Here is a 13,565-nt window from a genome sequence, read left to right on the forward strand (position 1 = left end):
CCATGCATTGCAAGTGAAGGACAGGTTCAATGATGCTCTCATGGGCAGCCTGGGTGTGGTGGAGAAGAGAGCAGATCAGTGGAGGACAGTTGGTGGAGGAGAGGAAAGCGAGCAAGGTGATATATGAGTAATGAAAATGCATCAGGGGAGTTTGATTCCTATGAATCTCCTACATGAAGAGTAATGGAGACTGAAAACCGGTGGGAGGTGGCTGCGTGTGAGTCATGAGTCTGGATACAGGTGCTGCAGGGAGGGACAGTGTGGAAGAGGGGGAAACTGATGCTTTGATCCTCTTTGTTCATGTACTGAGTGTTCTGTATCTTTGCTTAACTTGTAGCTGCTGATAAAGCATGGCAACTACTCATGACGCTGACTTTCAGGCCCTCGTGAAGGGAGTGACAGCCTGGAATATTCCTCCAGATCTGCCCTCTGAACTCCTTCTTACTAGAGAAGCTGCCTTCCCAGTGTTGGTGAATGAGGAGGGCCAGGTGGTCATTGCTGCCTCGTCCTACTACCAAGGCCGCCTTGTGGTCATGGGCCATGAAGAGTATTTAATGCATGCACCCTTGGCTCCGTTTCTGCTCAATGCAGTGCGCTGGCTCTGCAGTACCCCTGGTGCTCCCGTTGGAGTGCACCCCTCCCTAAATCCTCTTGTAAAAATCCTGCAGGACGCTGGGATAGAGGTAAAGGAGCAGGAAGAACCTAATGGATCCCTGGGAGCTTACTGTCTTGACCCTTACTACTACATCACACCCGAGAAAATGATCCAGTTTGTGGAACGAGGAGGGGGCCTGCTCATTGGGAGCCGTGACATGGACTGGGCCTCGACGGTTGGAAATGATACATTTCTCTTTGAATTCTCTGGAAACCAAATGGCAAGTGTGGCTGGGGTGCACATCACCAACTCAACTGTGCTCAGACACCAGTGGGTGGTCTCTCAGACAGTGCCCACCGTCCCTCTCCACATCATGTGAGTTCATCCATGTTGAACAGTAGGCTTGTTCCCTACTGTTAAGGGCCTTTTCTGTGTAGTGGAAGAGATGTTGGCCACTTTGGAATGGAATCATTCCAACAAATACAATTTTTACAATAACTTGCCCTAGGCAAGGAGCACTGTCTTCTCTTTCTACTATGAGTTGAGTATGAAGTGCTTAAAGGTAACACATTCTTCTTTGCATAAACTTCTATGTTCATAATGATTTGAATGGGTAGAAAGAGATTGTTGGTGAGGGAGAGTAGACAAAGTTCACAAAATGAAAAGAAGTATTTCTTCTGCTTGGTGTTGTATCTTTCCCACATAGTGCAATGCTGGCAGAGTAGGTAGGAGCCACTGAATGAAGCTGGGAACTATGCAGTCTAGGGACAGAAGCGTGTGAGTGACAGAGCCAGGAGCCATCTTTCAGATCCCTTTCCTAGGTAGAGCAGGATGGCTTATGCCTTGAAATATTTGAAGGATACTGGACATGTGATTAGAGGAAATGAACTGTAACAGTTCTAAGATCTGAATTCTAAGGAAGGTACTTAAAGTTCTCTCTCTCCTGCCCAACTTCTCTATACAAACCATTCACTGAGTTAAATTATATATTTATGTTATATCAATTGTTCTTTAGTTTTTTATGCCATATAATTTTTGAAAAAATTTTAATGCAAGAAGTTAGAATGTAACAGTTACATTAGATTCTAAGTGGCACAATTTTTGAATTATAACTAATACAGGACAGTTCCCAGGATTCCTTAAAAATACTGAGATTTTGAGGTGAATTATACATAATGTAAGAATATCTGAGAATAGGAAGCAGACTGATATGAAATGTACTGATTTAGCAATTACATATCTGTCTTCATTTACTCAGATATTCGATATATATTCCTTGTCAATTTCTGTTTCACCAAGACTTGAAAGATCATTGCTGTTTTTATGTAAGTTATCATATTTGTAATGATCAGTATGTGACTAGCATGTGAATGATTGTACTTTTTGATTATATGGAATGTAACCATTGTGCTGAACTTTTATCTTGGTTACATTTTTTACAATTGGGATCCAAAATTTTTAGTAGCTGTGATCTTGACATGACATTAATACTTATTAGGGCATCTTTTAATGTAATATCTAATCACCGTAATAAAAAGTGAGCTTGCCTTTTCTCAGGATTGTATAGGAATGTTTCCAACAATCCATTCTCCTATAAATTTCCTATTCATGTAAAAAAGCATGTTTTTCCTACTTATGATTTTATCTTCCTGTGCTTGTTTAAAATGGGATTAAATGTTCACAAATACTTTCTTGATTTCTGTAGGGTTAGGAAAGTTGTTTCCATTCATGTGTTGGTGCTCTGCATCACATATTCTCTGGAATCCAAGTTCTTAACCACTAGCATGTTACTCCCCAATTAGAAGATGGAACTCAGAGAGGTGCTTGGAATTTTGTGCATACTTTACTTACCAAATTATTTTTCACTCATTTTAACAATATCATTTTAACACAACTATGACCATGTGAAACTACACACAACTTTCTCACAACTTCTGGACTGCAATGTAAAATAAAATGCAATATAGTACTGACATATGTTGATCTTATTATAGCTCAACATAATCAGAAGAACTTGACTAAGCATTGCTCTTGATATACTATTTACAGATACTTGAAAGTTTCAAATAATCAGTCTAGAGCTTTAACAAATAATGTTCAGAATTTCATGAACTTTCCTTATTTTTCTATGTAATTGTGTGCCTATATTTCAAGTGTAAGGCATCAAAACAGATAGGATACATGTGAGAGAATAATGTGGATCTCCAAGCTTCATTTATTTCATATTTTTAGATGTCACATACATAGCTTATAAATCAGAACAGTGGAGGTATGTCTAAGACAGGAGATCATTCTGTAAAATATGTCCCTGGGAGGATTTATATGCACATTCAAGTTATATTGTGTCTATGAATAAAAGTGCCAGAGTTCTATGATATTAGTTATTCCTAGTGAAAACACATTAAAGATTTACAAAGTAAGATTACAATATCATTCTCCCCTGCTCTTTCATAGTTTACTCTAAATGTACTCAGGACTTATGGGGTCTCTTTCATGCAATTTGACACGCATGTCACTAATGGAAACTAATGCATGAAATTTCTCTTTTCCAGGTGTCAGGATAATGTCACAAAGGATCAACAGCAGCTCCTGCAAGGGATCACAGAGCTGGACTTCAGTACAGGGGGAATACCCTCACAGCTTTTGGTGCACGGGCCCCTGGCCTTTCCCCTGGGGTTTGATAGCTCACTCAACTGCTTTCTAGCAGCTGCCCGTTATGGCCAAGGCCGAGTGGTGCTATGTGGCCATGAGGGTATGATAACTAATGAGAGAATGGACAAGTTGATGACTAATGCTCTACTCTGGCTGAAAGGGCACCAGAAAGGGAAGATTGCGGTGAATTCCAGGGTGAAAAATCTAGGGCTCTTGTTAGCAAAAACGAACTTGCAGTGGATCATCACAGACATTAACTTTCTGACCAGTGACCTGAGTGTCTATTGCTGCTCCTCACTTGACAACATGGATGTGCAGAAGGTTGTAGACTTTGTTGCAAGAGGTGGAGGTGTACTGATTGGCAGCCAGGCTTGGTATTGGGGGATTAGAAACCCAAGTTCTAACTGTATGGCTCAGTATCCAAATAACAAGTTCCTTAAGCATGTTGGTCTAGGCATTTTAAGGGAGAAAGGCAACAGAGGCTGTTTCCCAGTCCCCAAGCCTGAGATCCTGAATTACCATGTTCGAAAAGCTCTCTCCCAGTTTGAGTCCATGCTGTTTGACAATGGGAAACTTTTGGAAGACAACTGGCTGGAACAGCTGAAAAAAGACTGTTCCTATATGCTTCAAATCCCACATGATGGGATTCCCATCTATGAGTCTGTGCACAAAAACATCCTGAGAATCATCCAAAAGGGTTTACCAGTTGTACAGAAGAAAAACTCGATTGTCAGGGGTGGCCTTGAGGCAATATTGAAATATCTAGCAGAAGGACTGGTCAAAGCAGGAACTGCCAGCTCTGTCTTGCTCAATGAATTCTCCTCTCTACCGGCCATGGGATCTCCTGTCAGCATTGAGATCAGCACAGGTACGCAAGGCAGAAGAGCAGAGCTGGGGATGGGAAGGGACAGTGTGGCTAGCCAGGTCTACTGCATTCCAGAAGACTTTCCAACAGAAAGAACATTCCTGAGCTTCCGATGGAGTTTTTAAGATGAGGTCTGTAGGACTTCTAATTGATTCTGAGGTAGCTGAGTTTTAGGATTGACTGGGTGAGTTAAGGTGTGCAAGGGTGTCCTAATAGCTCTGGCACAGACTGTGTGAATACTCTGCGGAGGGTGAGCCAAAGAGATGGGAAAACAAACCTTTCCTGTGGTTCTTATCAGACAACAGCGATTCCTGGGTGAGCACTGGACTCTACTTACCTGCAGGAAAATTTGCTGTGGTGACACTGCCCAAGGAAGCTGTTGCTGCTCAGTTGCAGGTAAAGCTTTCTGCCCTGTATGAAGCTGATCTTTGGCATTGCCTGGTTGTATTTGCTACTACTTGTAAGCATTTCAGGGAGGAGGGATTCTCTCAACAACTCCAGGAGACATTTAGAGTGGGTATCACCTTCATCTTACGGATTGAAAAGTGATCCGTGCAAAGCAGAAGCTTTGAGCAAAGGTAACAGGCAAAACCCATAGCGACCATGCAGAATTTGGCAGGGCACACATGACAGAAAATGTTAGTTCCCTTATAGTTTTTGTCTTTTCCCCATATCAGAGCTTTTCTAGGAGTCTTTGTTGCAGCACCTGAAATAGGGTATCAATGTACTGCACTATGGGTGAGGTCAGGTCCACAGCAGCAGATTGTGAATGTGGCCTTTTTGGAGAGGCCACAGGCACAGGCAATATCTGCTTTGAGTTGTCATCTCTCAGGACTCATTAGTTTAAACTAAAGAGAGGACTATGCAAACCCTGTGTAAAACAAGGATACTGAGACCTCAGGAGAATCCTCTGGACAGTGGTCAAGTGATTGCTGTACTTCCCCTCAAAGAGATGTCCTCAGTGTGCTGTGCTTCTGCACTCCATTGCTGTAGACAAGGGAGGATGACACACACACTTCCAATCATCACCATAATGACTCCTCTCCTCTCTCCCTGGTGGACTCTCACTGTGACAGGTACAGGTTGGCTGCCACACAGATGACATCAGTGATGCAAGCATTTACTATCGGCCTCCTGTGGTGACACGCAGGTACATCTTAAATGAAACAAAGACTTCCATTGCTTGGCACTGGGGAGGTCTCCTCTACATCCTGGTGCCCAGAAACTACAACCTGGGCACTGTGCTGGTCACCATCAGTGGGGCAGCGCCGGCTCCATACTTCAAGCTGGGTGAGTAGGGGCTTCCTCTTCAGGTGGGACTCAGGGTAGAGAGAGGCAATGAGGTGGACAGTGGGGTTTAGGGAAGGAGGCCAGGAGGCTGACAGCCAGGAGGAAGGGTTGAGACTGGGTCTGAAAGTGGGTGGGACACCAACATTCTGAGAGATTTCACATTAGGATGAGCAAAGCTAAAAGACTTGAGAGAAGTTTGTAACAAAGAAACATTAATTAGTTGTGAGATTATCACTCATTAAGTCTGAAGTGCTCTAACTGAAATCTAGAAGTTGTTGAGCTTATTATATGATCTTTATTTCTAGGGAAGACTTCCCAGGAGGAGTGGAGGCGCTGTCTCCAGGGAAATCCAGCTCCCTGGGGTGAGCTGGCCACGGACAACATCATCCTGACAGTGCCAACGGAAAAACTCAAGGCTGTGACAAACCCCGAGTCCCTGCTTCGACTCTGGGATGAGATGATGCAGGCTGCAGCCAAGCTGGCAGCCAAACCTTTCCCCTACCGCAGACCTGAGAGGATTGTCACAGATGTGCAGAATACAGTGGGTGGGTACTCCATGGAAATATTCTGACAATTTCTCTTACAGTTGAACTCATGTAGTTGATTTGCTACCAAGATCATTCGAGGAGACACTGCATTAATCTACTGATGATCCTGCAAACATATTCTCAGGAGAAAAGCACTTAGATTTCCCAAGGGACATTAATGTGATTACATTAAAAGCACAAAATTTAGAAGCTGCATATGTAGTTTTGTTCAGATAAGATACTTGAACAGGTAGGACTTGGCTAGGGCAAGTTGCAAAATAAAGGGCACCATAGTTTTAGCAGGATTAAGAGATCTTAAATTTCTTCAGAGAACTTAAGGAAACACAGGTATTTGAGAAAAAAGTGTAAATTGGTTGTTTTGTGGAGGCTTTCCAAATGATGCCATTTAGTGGACTAAGGAAATACTAAAGTGGGAAGAATCTCACTTTTTTCCACTTACATATTCAATAACATGATTCTGAAACACCCTTCACAGCTAAAATGAAAAATGAATCATGACACTCACCACTACAGTTAATGTACACAGAATCTTCCAAGTCTAGTGGAGGGGTCACTTCTAAATTCCATGCCAAAAACTCAGAAGACCAGCTGCATATAACATGCACAATGGATAATTCCACATAGCCTTCTGAATAACATTAAGGTATTCAAACTATTGCAGGTCTTTGGGATAATGGGGTCGAAGAGTCCACAGTGAATATCAGCACGTGCTTAGAACTTGAATTCTGTTTCTTAGGTTTACTGCATTCTGGATACCCCATCATGGCACAAATGCGAATTCTGCCAAGACTCATTGATGAGACTGCTATAAGGTCATCAGGTGTTTGGGGTGCTACTCATGAGCTGGGCCACAATTTCCAGCAACCCGCATGGCAGTTTCCTCCACATAGCTCTGAAGCTGACTGTAACCTGTGGAGTATCTACGTGCACGAGGAGGTTCTAAAAATCCCCAGGGAAAGGGCTCACTCTTCCCTGAAGCCTGAAAGCCGGAGGGAGAGGATCAAAGTGCACCTGGGCATGGGAGCCCCCCTGAGCAACTGGAACACATGGACAGCTCTGGAAACATACCTTCAGGTACTGAGCGGGAACGCAAGGAGACTGGCACCACTGAGTCATTTGCAGTTGACTCCCTGTAGTTGGGAACATTCTGTTGTTCTCAGGATTATCACAAGCCATTTATTTGTCCCTTGTCCCTTGTCATGTTGAAATTTGTCCCGAGGGCCTGAGCGACCAGCACTGTATGATGGTGTCTCTTGGTGGTCCATGTTCAAAACCTAAATTGACAAATGCAAAGAAGAAAAAGTCCTATGCCTTTCCTCTTCTCCACCCCAGAGCTTATAGTTGAAATTATGAGAAATTCACCGTTATGAACTAACAATAGTTTGACAAATATGAACAGAGTCTTAGAATAGCCAGATATAAATTTCTTCTCCTGAGCCCTTATTGAACTCAGCTGATAATGTATATCATCTTTTTCTCTAAACATAGTAAGAAGTCATATTCTAGGAACCGGGACAAGTAGATAGTTCTTCATGTATATCTCCTTCAAGCTCTAAATGTGGATGAAAAATACACAGAGTTTTTAATAGCTTTTTAGAATGCCTTTGCCATTTTCATGTTAACTTTGAAACTCAATCATAAAGTGGAATATTATCTTTTATTTTCAAGTTCATATACTTAGTATTAATTGACAACAAAATCTTTCTATCCACATTATATTTATTCAGAAATCACCAAAGAATTCAGGTTCATGGTCAGACTTTCATTTTAGGTAATGTAGAGATGAGATTGTCTAAGCATGATGCCCTACACAATTGCTTTGTAGAGATGGAGACAAAGAAAATCACTAATCTGAATGAAAGCTATGATAAAAGCTGGTTTACAACCAAGCATCACCATGTCATTTGAGACGTAGTGAGTAGGTGGTGACTTCTGTAGACCTGAGTCTTCATGTCTGCCTCTTCTTTTCCTTTTCAGCTCCAAGAAGCCTTTGGCTGGGATCCATTCATCAAGCTCTTTGCAGTCTACCAGACTCTTTCCAAGTTCCCTCAAGATAATCCTGGCAAGATGAATCTATGGATGGAGAAGTTCTCTGAAATAGTGCAAAAGAATCTGGTTCCTTTTTTTAAAGCGTGGGGCTGGCCTATCCAGAAGCAAGTGGCTGACGGCCTGGTCTCCCTGCCAGAGTGGCAGGAAAATCCCATGAAAGCCTTTATACCTTAGAGCTAAAAGTGAGGGCATGTGGGAATGTTCTCTCTGGAGCAGTGTCATCAGTTAGATACACCAAACCCTCCTCACTTAATTTCAGCCTTGGTTTTCAATATTTTTTCGGAATGATCCCAAGTCATTTCAAGAAAATTACCTGACAATTCACCTTTCAAAAAAGATATACATAAATAAAAATTGAATACTTAGAAATTGAATACTTACCTTAGGTAGAATCAAATGGGCTTCCAGGATCCTGGCTTGAGCTTAGCCCAGTTATAACAAATTGGTAATGTACATTGTACCACATAGAACACCATGATGTTTTCATTGGACTTCAATGGCCATATTTATAGGTTCTATTGTTCCGAAGATTTCCTTGCTTAGCTTCCTTTTACAGTATGGAAGTACCTCACAATAGGGTACATTGCTTGTGCTTCTCATCAAAGGCCAAACACCCAAATCACAAGGAACAGTCTGACTCCATCTTCCTCTAGCTATGCAACAAATCCATGATCCACAACCACAATAAGTTATTACATGTTCCATCTTTGTTTTCTTTGGAGGGCTCTCGTAAGATAGGAATTGCTTGTTCCTTCAATATTAGAAAATTTCAGGAGACACTGTGTCTCAAAGGTTTTATAAGAAAGAGTTGCTTGTGTTTACTGATCATCTTTCCTTGACATTACTCAATTATCAACCTTCATCTCAGTTCATTAACCTATTCATCTCGATTTTCAAATGCACTGGCTTCAAGTTTTTGACATACTTTATTATTACTTAACTAACCACTATATCATGTGTAATTTGTCTATTAGGTATCTGTTTCTTCTTTAAATTCAAATATTTCCACTACCAAGTTCACCACCAATTCTTCTTTCCAGCATTAAAAGATGGAAAAATAGAGTAAGCACAGTTTTAAACAGAGGGAGAAGCATTAGCCAAGCTGAAGCAGAGAGGGTGCATTCCTGGGACATAGGACAGGACATGCCAACGGCAGAGCAACACCTGGAGACCCACTGATGTGACTAATTGGCAGAGACAGCAAAGAGAAGTTGCAGTGACCAGATACCCAAGTTGCGATCAGCTACCTGAGCTCCACTAGCAGCAGGTGGAAAGCAGATAGATGTACCAGGTACACTAAAGGTGAAACCAGACATATGCTGATTTGCTTAATCCACCCATGAACAGAAGTAAAAAGGCATAGCCCAAGCTACTGGATGGAGGACAAGGGTAGATTTCACAGTGCAGACACTCAACCCGGGCCTATTGGGCTCCATTTTGTCTCCTGAGGAAAACACTGTGGGGCTGCAAGGACCAAGTGAGTTGCACATGCAATAAGTCAAGTGAAAAATCATTTCTGGCTCAGTGCATTGCACTGGGCCCACAGATCAAATAGTCCCCACTTGGCATCCTACAGGAACCATTCAAAATAGGTCTGAGTATGCCCCAGACCTAACAGCCATCACATTCCAGCAAGAAGAAAAATATTTGCATTTCACCAGCACCATGGTCAACCCTGTGATTTATGACAGCTGGTGTTTCCTTGATGCTGGGTACTGCTTAAACAAGGAATGGGAGAAAGAGTGAGTAGGCAACAGTGTGGCCATAGCCTGGGATTGCACTGGGTGAAGAGTGGTGAGCCAGGAGCTGGGGCCATGGAGACTGCGACAGAAGACTAGCACAAGAACCTGGTAATCAAACTCGCTGGAGTAAGTAGAGCAAGCAACTCGTACTGATAGAGAAACAGAAAAGAAAATCAATGGAACAGAACAGAAATCCCCCCAGAAGGCAGCCCATACTCCTACAGAAGACTGATTTTTAACAAGAGAATGGAAGATTACCTAAGGAAACAGGTCGGTCTCTTCAACAACGGCTGATGGAAAGACTGGCTATCACTGTGCATAAGTAACAAACAAGACCTCCACCAGTCACTTTATCTAGTCCGTATTTTCAATAATATTTGGTTTTGACACCTCCTAATTACATTTGAAATTATAAAGTCAATTCACAATGTAAGACTAGCGCAAATAAACAACTAGGACAATGACATTCCTCAATAGGAGATGAATTCTGAAATTATTTAACCCTATAGATTATCGTGTGAATTGTCTTTAAAAGGGCAACTTTCCTGACAACAGACCAATGGCTAAAATGATCAGTCCTCCACCTCCAAGTGCCAACATCCCATAAGCATGCTCATTGTGACCCTGCTGCTCCAGTTCTCATCAAGCGATGTGCTTATGGCATAGGAGGGCAGCAGAGGGTGGGCCAAAGCCTTTGGACCCTGTACCTTGAAGGGTAGATTGACAGGAGAAGGTAGACTTATTTTACTTTGTTTTAGAGTTCTTTAAATATCCTATATCTTGGTTCCCTATGAGTTGTGTAGTGTACAAAGACTTTCTCCTACTCTGTTTTTTTTTTTTTTTTACTTTATTGATTGTTTCCTGTGATGCACAGAAGCTTCTGAGTTTTGATGTATTCCCATTTTAGTGTTTTGTAATTTTTGATGGAGTTTGACTTATACTAGAGAGGATATATGATACTTCTCTTGGGATTTACTCATTTCACTTAGCACATGAGTGAACAATTGGGATCTTTTGGTTGCAAGTCGTAAAATTTCATTGTTCACTTGCACATGTATCAGCAAAGAGGTGCCCTAACACAAAACATGTGCATTCGGCCAGGGCACACACCCACGGAATCTTATGTCTGAAACCAGAAGTCTTAATGTGCCTGAGGCTAACTACAAGAGAAAGCACATGGTGCTTTCTGACACATAACACCATCAGTGGGCACACTCAACCCAACTGACTCAGCCCATAAGAATAACCCAGACAAGCATGGGCTCCTCGGGGACAGCAGTCCTGAACATTTCATTACCTCATTATGATGCTTAACACAGATTTTTGTAACAAATACATCACCCAGTAAAGAAGTATTGTGCTTTTAGTAATTTTCTATGATATTTTACTGAGCAAACTAGAATAAATAATAAATATATTAAATGATAATATAATAATAACAGCAATAAAATAATAAAATAATAACAATAATAAAATGCAGAATCGCAACTGAAATTATACCTAGTGTTTCCTTTTTGATGCATTAATGTAGATAAATTCATTAATCATGTTTCTAATATTAAATCCATTTTGAGTTAGGGTAAACCCACCTGTGCTACATAGAAAACACTGTTTATTACTATGATATTTTCCTTGACATTTCAAGGCCGTATTTTCAGGTTCTACTATCCTGTAGATTTCCTTTCTTAGTTTCCTTTCACAGTGTGAATACCACACAGCAGTACTTTGTGCTGCTCACCAAAGTCAACCATCTAATTCACAAGAAGCAGGTTGGGCCAATCTTCCTCTAGCAATGAAACAAATTCCTGATCCACAACCACAATAAGTTATTACATGTTCCATCTTTGTTTTCCTTGGAAGACTTTCATAAGAGAAATTATTTGTTCCGTCAACTTGCTTCTTAAATATTAGCTTTTAAAATAAAAGGTTTTCAAAAAACTTTTCCTTCTCTCTTTACTCACGCAAACACTTTATTCTAACTATTGGACTCCTGATAGTGTAAGAAATCTTAAGAGAAAGGACAATAAGAAACTCACATGCTGTCATCACCTCAAACAAAGCTAGCCAAAATATAATCAACTGATCTTCAGAATTAGCACTCTTCTAAATGAAAAAACACCAACACCTAGAATCTTATGAGTCACCAAGGACTAGCTTGCATTGTGTCACAGCAGTGTTGCTTTGTGCTCCTCACCAGAGAAAAGATCAAATAGCAATGACGAGCAGCATCCAGTCTAGCCCTAACTGATTGACAGCAGTATTTCAATTGCAAGACATAGAATCAAAAACAACATGAAAGCTCAAAGAACGAACTTCCTAAAGGAACACTCTTACAAACATGTACCAATACTCATCTACCTTACTACTACTGTTCCTTGTGTTGAAGGCTGTATCATTCACATTTACAAAAGGTTCACACTAAATGTGCCTCACTCCCTACCCACAGAGCAACACTCTCACGTGAAAATAAAGAACACAAGTGGAAAGAACTGAAAGGGTCTGAAGTCTGGATTACAAATTTGAACCTTGTTAGACCTGGACTATGAATGCATTACAAGTAGACCAATTACAATCTCAGCTGAAAAACGGTATCTACAGGACTACCATAAGAGGAAAAATGCCCTGTTAACACACACACACACACACACCCCTGTAAGTCAGGCATTTTTACTCCACATCATGAAATTATTTCACTAGAAAATAAAACAGTCTTTACAAATATCTGCTTCTATTTTATTGCTCTGCATTTTCCTTAGCAAACTCTTGAGACTCCTTGCAAACATTACGCTCCATTCAATATGAAGTAAAGTAAAATTTCATGAAACCTTAAAGAGCACCACAGCATTGTCTGTCACCACTGGAGTGTTCCGGGAAGCAGCACAGCCAAGCACCACCCTCCCAAAAGGAAGCAGGAAGCAGGATACGCTGAAAGAGGCCTTGTGCTCAGCATCATATATATTAGGCCTCCCGAAGATCCCCTCATGCTTCTGCACACATTCCTCTCCCTCCCAGAGACTTACACAATAGTCTGGAGACATCCAGGTAAGCCTCACTAGCTATTTTCAGGAATGGGAGTTTCTTGCTATGCACCATGGAGGGAGGGAAGGACAAAGTGGTTAAGCAAGCCCTTTCCTTGAATAAGGAAAGAGATCTATGTCCTAGGGTTGCTGGCAACAGCATATTTTCTTCCAATTTCTGCAGCTACAACTGCATTTCTGGGTGATTTATGAAACAAAGAGGTTGGCCCCAGTTCTGGAGGCTTCAAAATCCAAGGTCATGTGGACACAGCTGGTGAAGGGTGCAGGCTCCTTGAGTTTCTGCAGAAAAGGCAGAAGATGGACCAATGTGTACAGAAGTGAGAAGACAAGAGGACGTCATACTGAGGGAAAACTGCCCTCAAAGTAATGAGTTCAGTCCAAGTAGGGCAAGAATCTGCTCACTTGCTTGACAGTGACTGAGCACTGTGAGATAGGCATTACTTTCTCTTAGGAAACAAATCGCTTGTGAAAGGCCTGTCCTGCTCTGAAGAATGTCCTGTTGGGCATCAAGTTTCAGGCTGAGATTCACAGTGGACAAGCCATCTTCAAACCGGTGTCCTTACACTGAAACAATATGGACTACTGGGTGCTTTTACTTGTGAAATATAAGTGATACGCATGCTTTGACCCTGGGAAAAAATTCATGGGAGGGGTATCCTTGCTGTTTCTCTTTGGTTTTTTATTTTCTTTGAACTCTGGTTCTCTCTTCTGTTACTCTTGTGTGTCCTCTTAGGGTTATCATGGCAAGAATCCAATTTGCCATCGTAAGCAGTCAGAGCATTGAGC

General features: G+C 41.5%; 1 protein-coding gene across 1 annotated transcript; it reads left to right on the forward strand.

The window, feature by feature from the left end:
* The first annotated feature begins 350 nt into the window (after positions 1–350).
* Positions 351–8,173, forward strand: LOC121170680 (TRPM8 channel-associated factor 3-like). The gene is made up of 7 exons (XM_041001926.1): positions 351–970; positions 3,148–4,115; positions 4,411–4,508; positions 5,189–5,402; positions 5,708–5,947; positions 6,687–7,024; positions 7,928–8,173. Exons 1-7 carry the CDS (start codon positions 351–353, stop codon positions 8,171–8,173), a joined length of 2,724 nt encoding a protein of 907 aa, XP_040857860.1.
* Positions 8,174–13,565: the final 5,392 nt, after the last annotated feature.

Source organism: Ochotona curzoniae, unplaced genomic scaffold (genome assembly GCF_017591425.1).
Source record: "Ochotona curzoniae isolate NIBS_2020 unplaced genomic scaffold, NIBS_Ocur_1.0 scaffold_2476, whole genome shotgun sequence".
In the NCBI taxonomy this organism is placed as follows: Eukaryota; Metazoa; Chordata; class Mammalia; order Lagomorpha; family Ochotonidae; genus Ochotona; species Ochotona curzoniae.

Excerpts from the sequence above, each read along its gene's own strand:
- LOC121170680 (XM_041001926.1), top strand. The coding sequence starts at position 351 with ATGGCAACTACTCATGACGCTGACTTTCAGGCCCTCGTGAAGGGAGTG. Across the intron at positions 4,509-5,188 it reads CTGTTGCTGCTCAGTTGCAG|GTACAGGTTGGCTGCCACAC; the intron begins GTAAAGCTTTCT and ends TCACTGTGACAG. Across the intron at positions 5,403-5,707 it reads GGCTCCATACTTCAAGCTGG|GGAAGACTTCCCAGGAGGAG; the intron begins GTGAGTAGGGGC and ends CTTTATTTCTAG.